The sequence below is a fragment of the Haemaphysalis longicornis genome, unplaced genomic scaffold (assembly GCF_048455015.1).
Source record: "Haemaphysalis longicornis isolate Haplotype H1 unplaced genomic scaffold, Haemaphysalis longicornis Haplotype H1 scaffold_1, whole genome shotgun sequence".
Taxonomy (NCBI): Eukaryota; Metazoa; Arthropoda; class Arachnida; order Ixodida; family Ixodidae; genus Haemaphysalis; species Haemaphysalis longicornis.
This window is the reverse complement of record NW_027526203.1, coordinates 253,134,428-253,150,782: the sequence shown is the minus strand read 5'-3', so window position 1 is coordinate 253,150,782 and position 16,355 is coordinate 253,134,428. Positions and strand designations below refer to the sequence as shown.

The 16,355-nt window shown below is 47.3% G+C and overlaps 1 protein-coding gene across 2 annotated transcripts in view; it reads left to right on the top strand.

The window, feature by feature from the left end:
- Positions 1 to 16,355, top strand: part of LOC144144332 (uncharacterized) — a 49,368-nt gene that overhangs the window by 30,679 nt on the left and 2,334 nt on the right. For both annotated transcript variants that reach the window (XM_077675743.1, XM_077675733.1), the window contains exon 7: positions 4,159 to 4,246. In XM_077675743.1, the coding sequence (XP_077531869.1) occupies positions 4,159 to 4,246 (88 nt within the window). The remainder of the gene's footprint in view (positions 1 to 4,158; positions 4,247 to 16,355) is intronic.

The following is a 16,355-nucleotide window of genomic DNA, read 5'->3' as shown; positions in this document are numbered from 1 at the left end:
GTCATGTTCTCTGGGTCGTAGAACTGGACCTTCAGACAGCTTTTTTCTTCAGCAGTTCGAAGCTTTTCTGTTGGGCTGAGGTCCATACCCACTCGCTTTTCGCGTTTAGAAGAGCGTTCATGGGGTGAGCTATTTCTGACATGTTCGGGACAAACTTCATCAGGTAGTTTGCCATTCCGAGAAACCTTCTCATCTCCTGAGTGTATGATGGTGGTCTCATGTCAATGATAGCCTGCACTTTTGAAGGGTCAGCATGAATTCCTTGCGTATCAACGATGTGTCCCAAGAACTTTACCCTTTGTAAATTGAACTCGCACTTTTCACGGCTCAACGTGACGCCATGTATCAAGCTCAACCATCTATTGAAGTTTTGCTTTGGCCTTCGACATTAATGGTATGGCAACTTTTCGAGGAGTGGTCAACGCTAACGGTACATCATCTTCTTTAAGCTTGATCTTGTATGCGAGCTTAATTTTACCAAGACCGGAGAACAGATTGGGAAACTCACCCTGTGGGTTGACAGCTTCGCTTTTCTGAATGATGACTGGATCACTACCTAGTTCTTCGCTAGCTTTCCTTGACGGGAGAGGCATCTGAAGACCATCCACAACGCAGATGCTTCCTTTCGTCGGCGTGTCGCGGTATGACATGTCTGCCGTTATCATGCCGTAAACAGGAAGTTGTCGCTCATTGGGTCCCATCAAAACCTTTACTGGCTTCTGGAGATGAAGATCCCTGAAATATCTCCGGTACGTTTCCTGAAATATCTCCGGTACGTTTTCACAGGAATCAGTCACATCAGCTCCAGTGTACACTTTGAAGGTGACGGGCGACCCATTGATGTCCACAGTAGCCATCCACTTGTCGTCGCAGCTGGATGAGACGGCTCTGAAAAATGCATCGTTGCTACCGACGATCTCGCGGACTGATGCTCTTTCTTTTCAGACACGGGCAAAATGTCCCTTTTTGCGGCCCTTGTTGCACGTCGAGTTTTGTGCAGGGCACTTCCCTGTAGTGTGCTGCGAGTAGCCACAGAACATACACTGCTTTGCTTCGGATTCAGGCGGCTTCTTGTTTCGTGTTGCAGACCCCTTTCGATTTCTTGGAGGTACAGTCGTTTTACGAGTCTGGCCGACTCTGTCCACGTTTCCCTACTTGTGTCTGTGGAGCGTAGCAGCTTGTTCTTTTACGACTTCAGGCTGTCGCGCCATGTTGGTGGCCTTTTGGAGGGTCAGCTCTGCGTCCAGCTGCATTAGCTCAGACAGCTTGCGGTCCCTGATGCCCACTACTATCCGGTCCCGGATCATCTCGTCATGCAGTTCTCCGAAACTGCACAACTTGGCCAGTCGGTGTTGCTCAATGACGAACTCTTCGACACCTTCTCCTTCCCGCTGTTCTCTTCTGAAGAATGTCGCTCTTTCGTACACTCGGTGCCTTCGTAGCAGGTTCGAACGTACGCTGCCACCATGTAGTGTTCGCGGAGCGCGAGAAACATACAACCGACACGTTTGGCGTTCAGTCTGAGAGTGTCTTTATTTTCCAGTTCCCCTCCCCGGGTCGCGCCCTCATAATTCCTTCGTCGGATAGGCCTGATAAGGTGTCGGCACCCTTCGCCAGACAGTTTCGGGCCTTTTCCTCCTACCTCCCCCCCCCCCTCAAAGCCTCATCGCATCGCATCGCAGGCCGAGCCGCCGGCTGCGCGCCGTCGGCTCGGGTTTCGCTTGCGTCTCCGCATAAACACACAGTACAGTTATAGCGGATGCTTCGACATTAATTTTGTCATGAGAAAATTAAGAAAACTTGTGTATTTTTATTTATTCAATTACATTATTTATTTCATTTCTATTTCTATTGATTCTTTTATATTATTTATTTATATGTTATATTATTTTATATTTGTTGTCAAAATTCCCCCCGGACAAACATGGTGGCTGCGCTATAATGAACCCTATAATCTAAATTTTTGATCAACTTTTGATGGAATGAGGGGACTTTTGTTTTAACCTAGTTCAACATTGCACTGGGGGAAACCTCTACGAACTTTCTCGAAAGGTGGGACAGGGTAATGCAAAACTTTTTAGAAGGGCCCCAATAGAACAAACAACTTGCTTTATTTGGACGTATTTCGCGACTCGCTCAACTTAATTCTAGCCCAGAAAGGCATTGTTTTCACAAAGGCACAAAAAATTCCCAACTTTACGACCTTTCCATATTTCGCGCTAAGCAATGTAAGCAGTGGTATCATCAGTGAGGTACCAAAGAGTAATGAGTGTGGTAACTCCATGTAGTACGGAAGCACCTCAATCACATTCAACTACGGGGACCAATACAATGGCACAATCGTATTTATCGGCATGAGCTTTTGTCAGTCGCACATATATAACATGTCCCCTTGACAACGTGGGGCAGTCTGAAAGAGTAGCTGAGAAATCATCGTTCGTCTGTCTTTTTTATCTGGCTGAGGAGTTTGAAGTTTGTTGAAGTTGGCATCTCACATGGCAACCTTTCGAGTGAACCAAACTTGCATTGTGTTTTCCTTTGTGTTTTGTTAAACCAAATGGTTGTTGCGGAAGTTATTGTAGAATTAACGTTGCAAATTAGGGCGACGCTGTGTCATCCCGTTGGAAAGAAATTCACATTAAGGAACGTGCGCAATGAATGAGAAACGACAGGTGCTACCCACAACAGAGTGTTGTGCAGTGAAGCTCATAGTGAAGAGGGGGGGGGGTGGTGGTGGCGATTCTTCACTCACTTGGTGATAGTGCCAATAACCGCGGAGTAGTGACCAGCATTGCCGGACCATCGTTTGATCAATGACTAGTGTATGATTTTCTGAATAGTAAAACATCCTTGTCGCACGTTTCTGTGCGTATTGTATTTTCTGTGTGCTCTGGAAACGGATTGGTTGTAAGTAGTTCCTGCTTATTCCTTGCACACCGATTCGTGTCCTTTTGCAGAGGTCAACCAGTGAAGGCAATATCGGAAGTTATTTTATGTCATCTCCGCATCGGACATACATATTTGACACAACTTTCTTCTTATGAAACAAGATAAACCGAAATGGGAAGAATGTGACCAAGAGCTAACAGTGAACCACCTCTACTGTCATGTGCGAAATTTGAGGCCCTCAGAAGGCATTTTAGGCTGTTCTACAAACAGCACATTCCATTTCACCCCAGTTTACTTTTAGGAGTGGACGCTCTTGTTAAAATTTCCTGTTTTTAATCTTTTTTTAAAAGAAGCAATGCTCCGAAACAAGCTGTAATGTTTTAAAACAACGGATCATTATCACAAAACATAACACAAAATCATCTGTCTGGCGCATGATAGCCTTAGTCGCTTATCTGCCATAAAGCACAACACGCAAAAGCAAGTGCACTTGCGGAGCACTGTGAGAAGACAAGACACGTGGTCGATTGGGACGAGGCGAAAGTGCTGATAAACGAGCGCAACTTACCTTCTCGACTGTTGCTCGAGTCCACCATCACTCGGGTAACACCCGACACTATCAACACAACGGACGGCAATCTGCACCATATCTGTGCGAACTCACTGCACCGCCCAATGCCTAATATATAGCATTGTTTTCCATAGCACATGCTCATTGTGAACAAGGCACCCGTAGGGGTGCCGAAACGTCAAACTGCTTTTTTGACTTGCTCAGTGACCTACGATGTTTTCGTTGCAAACATGCTTTTACCTGACGGAAGGTATTCCGTCAGACAGTCAACTAGGTGAACGTCATGGGGGAACCGTGGCGTTTAGGCTTATGTGGTTTGACCAAAAGGTTGTCTTTATTTGGCAGCACAAATGGCTTCGTCCGCGACAGAAGTGATTAGATCTGCAAAACAAGGTGTTTTTGAAATGCAAAAGCCGCAACGTCCGCCGGCATGTGTAAGGAGTTGTGAATATGGCAAGTGCAAATATTCACTCCACGCAGTTCGCAAAAAAAAATGTACCATTTAGTGTGGGCCCTTGCCTCATATACAAGCAATTACATATCAGTGTGCTCCACCATGATTTATGGTTCCGCCTGGTTTGATTCCTACCCCTGTGGCTGGCTGCAAGCGAAAATCTGCACTTGCTTACACTGCAGTGTGTGGTCATCACTCTAGGCATCACTGCCAGCAGTCACATTAAGAGACATTTTTTCCACAGCACCACGGAGCGAGCTCCTTGGCCCCATTTACAGTTCTGGCGGCACAGGTGGCAGTGACGAAAATACCTCTTGGTGTGCTTCAAAAAGGTAAAGTACCTTTGCTTGCTTCTATTTTGTACACAGGCCTGGGGTGAATGTTCACAACAGAACTTCCTGCACAAGGAATTTTGCGCATTCTCGGTGACAGTTGTTGTGGAAGTTCGGGTGGTGGCACCCAAACACCCATGTATAGGCTGTTTCCAACCATGGGTGTATGTTAAAAAGGTGGACTAAAAACCATTGAACTGTGCACAGGGGTTTTGGCCATGCTCTATCCAGTGCCCGCAGGGGCGCCTTGAGTTTCAAGGTGACGGTAGTGGCGACACCGCGGACCCCGAGCCCATGTGGGTTGGACCCACCCACGCCCTCGGCTGTGCGTGGCTTTTCCGTGTCCGGGGAAAAGGGCATCCTGGGGGTTGAGCCAAAGCCAGGGTTGTTTTGGACCTTCATGGCCCCCTGGCAGAGGCAACACACCACTTCGGCCCCCGCTTCCCGTAGACGGTGCCCCCAGTCTGACCCGACCTGGGGGGAATCAGCCAGTCGCCTTTTCCTGTCCTCCTCTTCATTCTTTTGCTTTCCTATCGTCTTTCCTAACCATGTCCTGTCATCTCCTTCCTTGTTTGCTTCCATGCTTCTCCAGGCGGCGAGGGTTAACCCTGTGCAAAGACATCACTCTTGATTTCAAGCATAGGGTTATAGTGGCAAGGTACGGTTAGCGTGTGCTGAAAAAGCCACGTTCCCTTGTTGGGCTCGGTGGTGGGCGACCGGCCTTGCCACCGAACACATACTTGTTGTATGGCATCTGCAAACCCCTTTTCCATGAATCGCTCTCTTAAAAGGGGGCGCACCGAGGTAACCACCTTTGAATTTTTTCTTTCAAAGAGGCAAGAGTGTTCTCCACGCTTTCACGTGATGCACTCGGAAAATGAGAACACAACAATGAGAAAGATGTCACCATTTTTTGTGTCCATGTCTGTCGAACCTCATTGGGGCTGGCTACAAGGCACAAAAAATGTCCAATGGCGACCTGCTGATTGAAGTTAAAGATAAGACTCAATGTGACAAGCTCCTCAAAGTTGACAAAATTGGTGACACCGCTGTTACTGTCAGTCCTCACCGCTCCATGAACACCGTGCGTGGTGTTATAAGTGAAGCAGACCTCCTAGACCTTACTGAAAATGAACTCCGTGAAGGCTTCCATGAGCAAAATGTCATCAAAGTTCAGCGGATAGTCATCCACCGCGAAAACAAAGAAATCCCCACCAAGCACATTGTTCTCACCTTTGGCACAACGGTTCTCCCGGAGACCGTAGAAGCTGGCTACGTGAAAATCCGAGTGAGACCTTACATTCCCAACCCGCGCCGGTGCTATACTTGTCAGAAATTCGGCCACGGATCAGAGTTGCAGGGGTAAGCAGACATGTGCAAAATGCACCAAACCGACCATGTGTCGGAAAGTTGCACTGCCCCACCACACTGTGTCAACTGCAGCGGTGACCATGCTCCATACTCGCGCTCATGCCAGCAATGGAAAAAAGAAAAAGAAATAATTGCGTTAAAAGTAAAAGAAAACATCTCTTACCCCGAAGCACGCAGGCGTCTTGCTATCACGCATAAGATAGCATACGCCGACGTGGCGCGTCAGGGGGCGGCGCCACGTGCGGCAACTGTCCAATCAGGGACCTCGTTGAGAGGGCCTGAGGGGACATCATCAGCCCCCCCAGGTGCAAGCAGCGACACCTGCTGCACCTCCAGGAAATGGTGGCCCGAAAACGGCCAATGTGTCAGCTGCAGCCTCGCGGTCTGCACAGCTGCCTAACACCACTGAGACGGTCGTAACCTCACAGGAGAACCGGAGGCCAGCCAAGGCCCCAGGTCTCAAACCGTCAACAAAGAAGCCTTCTTTGGAGGCTATGGACACAAGTGAGCCATCCTCTACGCCATTCGAGCCGAAGGATCGCCACAAACCGCTGGAGCGTATGAACTCCCAGGAACTGACCAAAAAAGCAGAGCTCCCTAAGGTGTCTCCCACTGGAAAAGGCTCTGGCAGCTAACAAGCTGAGCCTGTCTTTAGTAACAAACGTCTCAATACTAGCAATGGCTTTTTGTAGTGTACTGCAGTGGAACTGCAGGGGGCTTCTGAAAAACTTGGATGATGTTAAAGAGCTGCTCTGGGAGCATGCACCTCTGGCAGTGTGTCTCCAAGAAACCCACTTAAGCAGCAAACACACAAACCTTTTACCCCAGTACATCACATACAGAAAGGACAGGCAAAACACCAACCAACCATCGGGTGGTGTGGCTATTATCCTTCAAAAGTCAACCACAGCTAAGGAAGTTAAACTCAGAACTGAACTTGAGGCTGTAGCTGTGAGAGTTGTATGGTTGCAGCGACTAACAACAATTTGCTCCATTTACATTCCCCCAGACAAGCGACTACAGAAATCTGAATTTGAAAATCTAATGAACCAGCTGCCAGAGCCGTACATAATAGCAGGAGACTACAATGCCCATCATCCTCTCTGGGGCTGTGAAAACTACGATTCAAGAGGGCGAATGATAGAAAAATTACTAGTCTCCACTGGAGCTTGCATATTGAACAAAAAGAAGCCCACATACTTTAGTCCCACGCACAAAACATCCTCATCAGTTGACTTAGCTCTCTGCACTGCTACTCTCTTCCCACTACTGGACTGGCACGTCCTGGATGACCCCTATGGAAGCGACCACTTTCCAATCGTGCTGAAAGAAAAGGTAGTGTCGACACATGGGCAGAACAGTGTGCCACGATGGAGGATGGGGTCTGCGGACTGGAAAAAGTTTCGACAGCTCACCTGTCTTCCACGTGACTATCTAGATTCACTGGACATCGACAGCGCACTTTCCTTTATCGAAAAGCGCATAATTGAAGCCGCTAGTGAATGTATCCCACAAAGTTCTGGTAACCCAAAAAGAAAGCCGATTCCTTGGTGGAATGAGGACTGCCAAAGTGCTAGGAAAAAACAAAATGCAGCATGGCGCCTTTTCCGTAGCTCTCCCACGACTGAAAACTACATAAACTTCAAACGCATCAAATCCCAATCGAGAAGAGTGAGACGGATAGCAAAAAGTGAGAGTTGGGAGAAGTACATTGAGGGCATTAACTCTTACACCGACCAAAATAAAGTATGGAATAGGATACGCAAGTTGCAAGGGCAGCAGACTTGCCCCCGCCCTCTAGTTGCACTCTGGATGCTGGTGGCACTCTGGAAGATCAGGCGGATACATTGGGAGCATACTTTGAGTCGGTTTCTAGTGCAGCGCACTACTCAACCAAGTTTCTTAAATTGAAACGTAGGGAAGAAAAACTGCAACTTCATCGTAAATCACCTCCAAGTGAGGCATATAATGCTGAGTTTTCTATTGCTGAGTTCGAAGCTTGCCTAAACACACTTGGTAAAGCAGCACCTGGACCTGATAATATTCACTATGAAATGATCAAGAACTTGCACCCAGAAACTCAACTTGCATTACTATCACTTTTTAATAGGATCTGGAACAGTGGATATATCCCTCCAAGGCTGAAAGAGGCCATTGTTATTCCAGTATTGAAGGAAAGGAAGGACCCAGCAGTTGCATCGAGCTACAGACCTATAGCTCTGACTAGCTGTTTGTGCAAAGTATTTGAAAAAATGATCAACCGAAGATTAATGCATTTTCTAGAAGCAAACAGGCTCCTGGGTCCATTCCAGTGTGGCTTTCGAGAACAAAAATCCACGCTTGACCAACTTGTGCGCTTGGAGTCCCAAATAAGATATGCGTTCGCACATAAACAGTACTTTCTGTCTGTATTCTTTGACCTTGAAAAGGCCTATGATACTACTTGGCGGTTTGTTATATTGAGAGATCTTTGTGCCCTTGGGATACAAGGAAATATGCTAAAAACAATTGAAAGCTACCTCTCTGATCGGACATTTCGTGTAAGGATAGGCAGTACTCTGTCTAAACCATTCACACAAGAGACAGGGGTGCCGCAGGGAGGTATGCTAAGCTGCACACTTTTCATTGTAAAAATGAATTCCCTACGCACTGTACTTCCGCCAACCATGTTTTACTCAATGTATGTTGACGATGTGCAGATCGGCTTCAAGTCATGCAATCTCTAATTTTGTGAACGCCAAATTCAGCTGTCAGTGAATAAGCTCTCCAAATGGGCAGATGAGAATGGCTTCAAGTTTAACCCTTCAAAAAGTGCCTGTGTACTGTTCTCGAAAAAAAGGGGCATTGCCCCTGCACCAGAAATCTACTTAAATGGACAGCTGCTTCCTGTTAAAACAGAACATAAGTTTCTCGAATTGATCTTTGACTCGAGACTCTCGTTCACCCCCAACCTGAAGCATCTGAAACTGAAGTGTTTGAAGGCAATGAATGTGCTTAAGATACTAGCACACATGAAAGGGGCACCGACAAGAAGTGTTTACTACACCTGTACAAAAGTCTTGTTTTGTCCCGCCTAGATTATGGATGTGTAGTTTACGGGTCAGCCTCCAACACTGCTCTGAAAATGCTTGATCGTATCCACAATCTGGGCATCAGGTTAGCCACAGGGGCCTTCCGCACTAGTCCAGTACTGAGCCTCTATGCTGAATCAGACTGTTGGTCTTTGGAGTACCAGCGAACTTTTATTGGTATTACCTATGCCCTGAAGGGTACATCACAGCCTGAGCACCCATGTGACTCCCTGATAAGAGATAACTCAAGAATGCTGCTCTTTTCAAATCGACCTTCCTTAGCTCAACCGTTTCCACTGGTGATCAATTCCATCTCCACTAAACTATCCTTCTCGTTTGATGACACCCTCAAAATGACCCCAAATGAACGCGTGGCACCCTGGGATACGAGCATCATATCATGCGACACCTCATTTAGACAAGTAGACAGGAAAGGCTCACTATTGGAAGTCAAACAGCACTTCGCATACCTCCAAGACAAGTACAAGGCTGCTCAGTTTTTCACTGATGCATCGAAAACCAAATCGGCTGTGGCCTGTGCAGTTGTTGGACAGCATCTCTCAATAGCAAAAACAATGCATAAAAACACAACCATATTTACAGCAGAAGCACACGGAGTATATCTGGCTGTGGACCACATTATCACAAGCAAAACACAAAAGCCCCGCAGGGGCACCTTGCGAGTTAAAGGTGACGGTAGTGGCGACACCGCGGACCCCGAGCCCATGTGGGTTGGACCCACCCACGCCCCAGCTGTGCGTGGCTTAGCCGTGTCCAAGGAAAAGGGAATCCTGGTTGCTGAGTTGACGCTGAGGTTGTTTTCGGACCTTTACGGCCCCTCAGCTGAAACACGCAACTTCAGCCCCTGTTTCTTGCAGACGGCACCCCAGGACTGACCCGCCCTGGGGAAATCAGCTAGTCGCCTTTTCCTATCCCTCCTCTCTCTCCTTTCTCTTTTCCGTCACCTTTCCATCCCTGTCCTGTCACCTAATCTTTTCCTGAACTTCCTCTTTTCCCCCTCTGGCGGCAAGGGTTAACCCTATGGTTATAATCAGCCTTGATTAGACGTCATGGGGTTATAGTAGCGCTGTATGTTTGGCGTGACAAAGTCACGTTCCCTTGTTGGGCTCCTTGGTGGGCGGCCAGCACCGCTGCCGAACACTTTACTTTTCATGGAAAAGAAAAATCTTGACCCTGATCGCCCTCCTAAACGAGGGCGCACCGAAGTTACTGCCTCGCAAAGCTCGAACAGCAATCGTTCACTGACTGAGACGACATTCCCGAAATTTCTGGTGATGCAATCTGACGACCCTCAGAAGCCCTTGAGGAAAGTGTCGCCGTTTGCCGTTGCCAGAGAGCTGAGAAATCTACTTGGACCAAGCTACAGTGTTAAAAAACTGCCAACCGGGGATCTCCTTGTGGAGGTCCAAGCAAAATTTGTCACATGCCCTGCTGTCAATGAAAGAACTAGCAACACACAAGGTTCACGTAACTGCCCACCGCACCTTAAATACTAGGTTGGGGGTAGTGTCGCACGAAGACTTGATTGATGTGTCTGTAGATGAGATTCTGGAGGGGTTTAAAGGAGAACAGACAGTTATTGCAGTGCGAAGAATAAAGATCCGCAGGAAAGATGAGGAAATTGCCACAAAACATTTGGTTCTAACCTTCAACTCCACCACCTTACCCGACAACGTACACCTAGGCTACCTGAATCTACGTGTGAGACCGTACGTACCAAACCCCAGGCGCTGCTTCCGCTGCCAGAGGTACGGGCACACACAGCAGTCATGCCGTGGAAAACCGACCTGTGCACTGTGCGCTAGCACCGAACATGGAAATGACGCCTGTGATGTAGAAGTCAAATGTGTGAATTGCAGTGGTGAACACCCCGCGTACTCCAGGAAGTGCCCACGCTTCCGACAGGAGAAAGAGCTGCTAGCGATCAAGGTGAAAGAGAATGTGTCCTTCCAGGAGGCCAAACGACGCCTGGCCTTCACCCAGAAAGGGTCCTTTGCTGAGGTAGCCCGTCAGGGGGCGGGGCTGCCTCAATTTCCGGCACTGGCGCAGTCCACTCAGGGGAACTGCGTAGAGCCACAGCCCCCTAAACGAGTCAAGCTGGCAGCCAAGCTCCCGGCCACCAAAGAAACTGGTGTGGCTTCTAAGCCACCAAAAGACTGTGCAGGCCCCACCCCTGCCACACCATCGACCTCCTCTCCTCGGGTGACGGTCGACGCACCTCAGAGGAAGGCGCCTTCAGGAAGTGGCACTGCTGCAGGTGCTGCTCCTGGGCGGCAACGGCCTGGGGACCCCCCTGACCCTCGGCAGAAGCCAAAGGGCCGGGGAAAACCACCTGGTCCCCCTAATGGTATTCACGGAACTGAAGGCAGTGCAAGAGAGGTAGAGGAGGAGATGGAGGTCTGCCCTAGTGCCTCTGGGAGCATGTCTTCGTCCACACCTACTTGACCTCGAAAACGAAAACTCTAGAAGACACCCATATGGTTCAAATAGTCCAATGGAACTGCCGTGGATTATTGCACAATATAGATGATATTCATGCAATTATACACAAATATGAACCCAAAATAATAGCCTTGCAGGAGACAAATCTAACGAAAAGACATGACATCTTTCGCAACTTTCACCTCCTTCGAAATGACAGAGAAGACTGCACCCGTGCCTCAGGTGGTGTGGCCTTGGCTGTGGCACCAGGCACAATTCTCAAGTTGATACAACTTAACACTACGCTGGAGGCTGTTGCAGCACAAGTCTATATTAACAAGCTTGTCACTGTTGTGTCATTGTACTTGCCACCATCAGATCATGTGTCCTTACAGGAACTTAATGACCTCGTTGAACAACTTCCAGCTCCAATAATTATTATGGGAGATTTCAATGCTCATCACTACTTGTGGGGAGGTGAAAGAATAGATAGCCGGGGAAAACTCGTTGAACAGTGGGTAACTACCAACAGCTTAGTTGTTTTCAATAACGGAGATAAGACGCATTTTTCTGCAGGTAATGGAAGCTTCTCTGCTCTAGACCTCTGTGTTGGGTCGCCGGACCTCCAGATGGATTATGAGTGGAGTGCTGTGAATGATCCATATGGAAGTGATCACTTTCCTGCCTTGCTGCGCGAAGTGCAAACCCTTCCTTCCCTAAAGAGCTGTTCACCCCGATGGAAGCTCGAGAGGGCAGATTGGGAAAGATTTGAGGAGTTAGTTTCCTTTGATCGATTTGACAGCAGCATGTCCATTGATGAGGCAAATACCTACATCTGTGAGGAATTTCTTACAGCTGCACAAGTTGCGATCCCCCAGACATCTGGACGGATTCCCAAGCAACCAAAGCCGTGGTGGAATGATGCGTGTCGCGAATCCCGGAATAAGCAGAACAAGGCATGGGGTGTATTTAGACGGTACCCCACCTTAGAGAACTGTCTGAGCTTTAAAGCAGCCCGTGCTGCCGCCCGGAAAATCAGAAAAGTGGCCAAAAGGAATTCATGGCAAAGCTTTGTAGGTACAATAAATACTGCCACTCCCACAAAAAATGTCTGGGACCATTTCTGTGAAATTAAAGGCAACTACAGACGGTTCAGCATACCACTTTTCTCTACAGACGGTGCGTGCAACTTACTGGAAACACAAGCAGATGTTTTAGGTGCCCACTTTATAGAAGTCTCTAGTGATAAAAATTATACAAGAATTCTTGGCACATAAAAATAATGCTGAAAAGTTCAAGATTAAAAACTATAGCAATAACACAGAGGAATATAATAAAGAATTCACTTTGTATGAACTGAAACGAGCATTAGCTCAGTGCAAGGCTACCTCCATTGGCCCTGACCTTATTCACTATGCCTTTCTGCAGCACTTAAGTGATGGGTGTTTAGAAGTGATTTTGGAGTTCTTTAACAAAATCTGGAAAACAGGTAGGCTGCCTAAAGCATGGAAAAAGGCTATCGTAATACCATTACTGAAAGACGGCAAGCCCCCAGAGTGTCCATCAATCTACCGACCCATAACTTTGACCAGCTGCTTGTGCAAGACCTTTGAGAGGATGTTGAATTTTAGGTTGGTTTTTCTTGAAATTTCTGGTTATCTAGATAGGTTTCAATGTGGGTTTCGGCAGTTTCGGTCTACGACTGACCACCTGGTGAGGCTTGAGACGACGGTACGAGATGCCTTTGTTAATAATCAGTTCTGCCTTGCCATATTTTTTGATATGGCAAATGCCTATGGTACAACCTGGCGTTATGGAATTCTCAAGGATTTAGCAGCAATGGGAATCAGAGGGCGAATGTTTTCATGTATTGAAGATTTTCTCCAGGAACGAACCTTCAATGTAAGACTTGGCAATACACTATCCCGTACATTCCCTCAGGAAAATGGAGTTCCTCAGGGCAGTGTACTGAGTGTGACCCTTTTTGTCATCAAGATAAATTCTTTGGCAAAGGTTATATCCCGGCCAGTCATGTACTCCCTTTATGTGGATGACTTGCAGATCGCTTTTCGCTCGTGTAACCTCTCGATCTGTGAAAGGCAGGTCCAAACTGCGGTAAATCGGTTACAACGATGGGTGGGTGAAAATGGTTTTCGTTTTTCTCCCGAGAAGTGTGCATGTGTGTGCTTTACACGAAAACGAGGTATGCATCCCAACCCTGATATAAAAATTAAGAATGTACCCGTTCCAGTACACCGCGAGCACAAATTCTTAGGTGTCACATTTGACTCGAAATTGACATTTGGAGCTCATATAAAGAAGCTCAAAATGACCTGCATGAAAACGTTGAACATACTGAAAATTTTGTCGCACAAGTCATGGGGTGCCGACCGCACATGTATGCTAAGAATTTATGGCTCGGTGGTTCGGTCTCGTCTTGATTATGGCTGTATCGTGTATGGGTCAGCCCGCCAATCTGTCCTCACCTCACTTGACCCAGTACACAATCTGGGCCTCAGACTTGCCACAGGTGCATATCGCACCTCCCCCATCGACAGTCTCTACGTTGAGTGCAATGAATGGCCCCTGGAGTACCGTCGAGTATACTTAAGTGGAGTATACGTAGCCAAAACAGCATGTATAAAGGACCATCCCTGTGCTGGTGAAGTGTTTGAGAATAGGTACAAGAAACTGTATGCAAACAAGCCCAGAGTGGTCCGCCCTCTTGCCCTTCGTTTGGAGGAATATTGATTGATTGTAGGGTTTAACGCGCCGACGCAACGCAGGCGATGAGGCGCGCCGTAGTGGAGGGCTCCGGATTAATGTTGACCACCTGGGGATCTTTATCGTGCGCCGAAATCTCGTACACACGGACGTTTTTGCTTTTCGCCTCCATCAGAAAAGCGGCCGCCGCGGCCGGGAATCGAACCCGCGACCTCGTGCTCAGCAGCGCAACGCCTTAGCCACTGAGCCACCGCGGCGGGTCGTTTGGAGGAATACATGTCTCGGTATTCGTTCAAGATATGCGCGTCAAACCTTCTGAGTTTTTCGGATGCTGTGGCCCCCTGGGACCACAGGGCAGTCGAATGTGATCTATCCTTGTTAAAATACGACAGAAAGATGTTTCCACACCAAATTATGCGCCAAGAATTTCACGAACTTAAAGACAAGTACAGTAACTATTGTCACTACTTTACTGATGGCTCAAAAACCTTCTGTCATGCAGGTTTTGCTGTTTTCAATCCACCGGTGACAGTAGCAAAGAGGATTGCTGATGAGAGTAGCGTTTTTACTGCGGAAATTCTTGGTATAACCTCAGCTGTTGAAGATGTAGTAGCAAAGGGAGTACAAAAAGTGGCCATTTTCAGATTCTTTGAATGCCATACATGCTGTAACCTCCCTTGTCCCTTCAAAGAATGCAGCTGTAGGTGAGCTAAAAAACCGACTGTGCTGCCTTACATTAGCAGGGGTCAGAGTTGTCCTTTGTTGGGTACCAAGCCATATCGGCATCCCAGAAAATCAAACCGCTGATAAAGCAGCATATGAGACCAAGCATCTTGAAATAAGAGTTAAAGCTTCCCCTACCAGGACCTTCGAAACATCATACGAAAGTCAATGAAATTGTACTGGCAGTCTGAATGGGATAAACAAACCAGAAATAAAACATCTGGTCGAACCTTACGTATCTGAATGGAAAAGTTGTAGACACCGAGATCGTTTCTTCGAGGTTATTTTGTGCCGGCTGCGTATAGGTCACACCGTGCTGACGCATAGCTTCCTGTTGAAAAAGGAACAGGAACCCATTTGCGAGCACTGCGGAGAACCTCTTACTGTACTACATATCCTAATAAGTTGTCCATACCTAGAAGCGGCCCGCATTAGACATTTTAGAGCTTTATACACCTTTTGTATACCCTTATTACACCCAATGCTTTTACTTGGTGATGAACCGATGGTACATTTGACTAAAGTTTTTTGAATTTTTCAGAGACACTGGCTTTTTACACCAGTTTTAGCTACTTCATCTCACGGAACTGTTTTTAAAAATAATCATTTGTATATTTACGATACTTTGAGCAAAACTTTTAATTTACATTGATATCTTCTTACCTTGTGTTTGGCGCATTATAACCGAAAGGTTGCTGCGCCATTAAACCTCAACTTCATCATCATCATCATCAAAACACAAAAGTCTTATCTTCACAGACTCACTCAGCGTTGTCACGGCCCTGTCCACAGGAAAGGGCACCAAGAATCCCACATTTACTGCCCTTCTTAAAGCCCTGTACAAAGCACACCGGCTAAATTTAGAAATTATAGTGTGCTGGGTTCCTGGCCATTGTGGCATAGCTGGCAACGAGGAAGCCGACCAGGCTGCCGCTAGAGCAGCTGAAAGAACCAGTATTGACATCACGCAAGCACCTTACCTGGATATGAAACCAGCAGCAAAACACATACTCCTTCAGCTCTGGCAGAAAGAATGGGACGGAGAAGTAAACAAGCTTCACTTGGTACAACCTATAATTTGCCGATCAGCCGCCAGGGAAAAAAACAGGGCCTTTGAGGTCTGGCGATGCAGACTACGAATAGGACACACACATGGCACGCATTCCTACCTCCTGACTGGCGACCAGCCGCCAAACTGTGCCAGATGTGGCGAGGGTCTTTCAGTCCTCCATGTTTTGGTTGAGTGCTCGGCCTTGGAACCAGAAAGGAGACGCTATTTCCCGGAAATGTACCGTAAGAATATGCCACGGCACATTGCAATGTTTTTATCAGACTGTCCTGTGTTCGAGTTCAGCAGAGTTTTAGAATACCTTGATGACATCGGTTTTTTAAAGCAGGTTTGTTTTAGAAAGTAGCATTCTCGTCCACCTCATTACCTTGTTCATCCGTAGGGTTCTATTTACCATGGCCCTATACACCGTTAGCTCATTCCATGCCTCATCACGCCCCTCACTCATCTTTTGGATCCGGCCCTTTACACCGAAGTAATTTTATGCACTATTTGCACTCATTTCATCAGCACATTATTACCTCATCATAGCAATGGCGCTCTTGGCCTTAGATGCCCTTGCGCCAAAAAACCCCAGCAAAGAAGACATGCTCTATCCAGTGGTCTCCTTGTCTGTTTACCAAGCAGGGTGCTCCGGCACTTTGCTGAGCGCAGGAGCCAAAGGCTCATTCGAACACCCTCCTTTTTCCTCATCGTATGTTAAACTCTT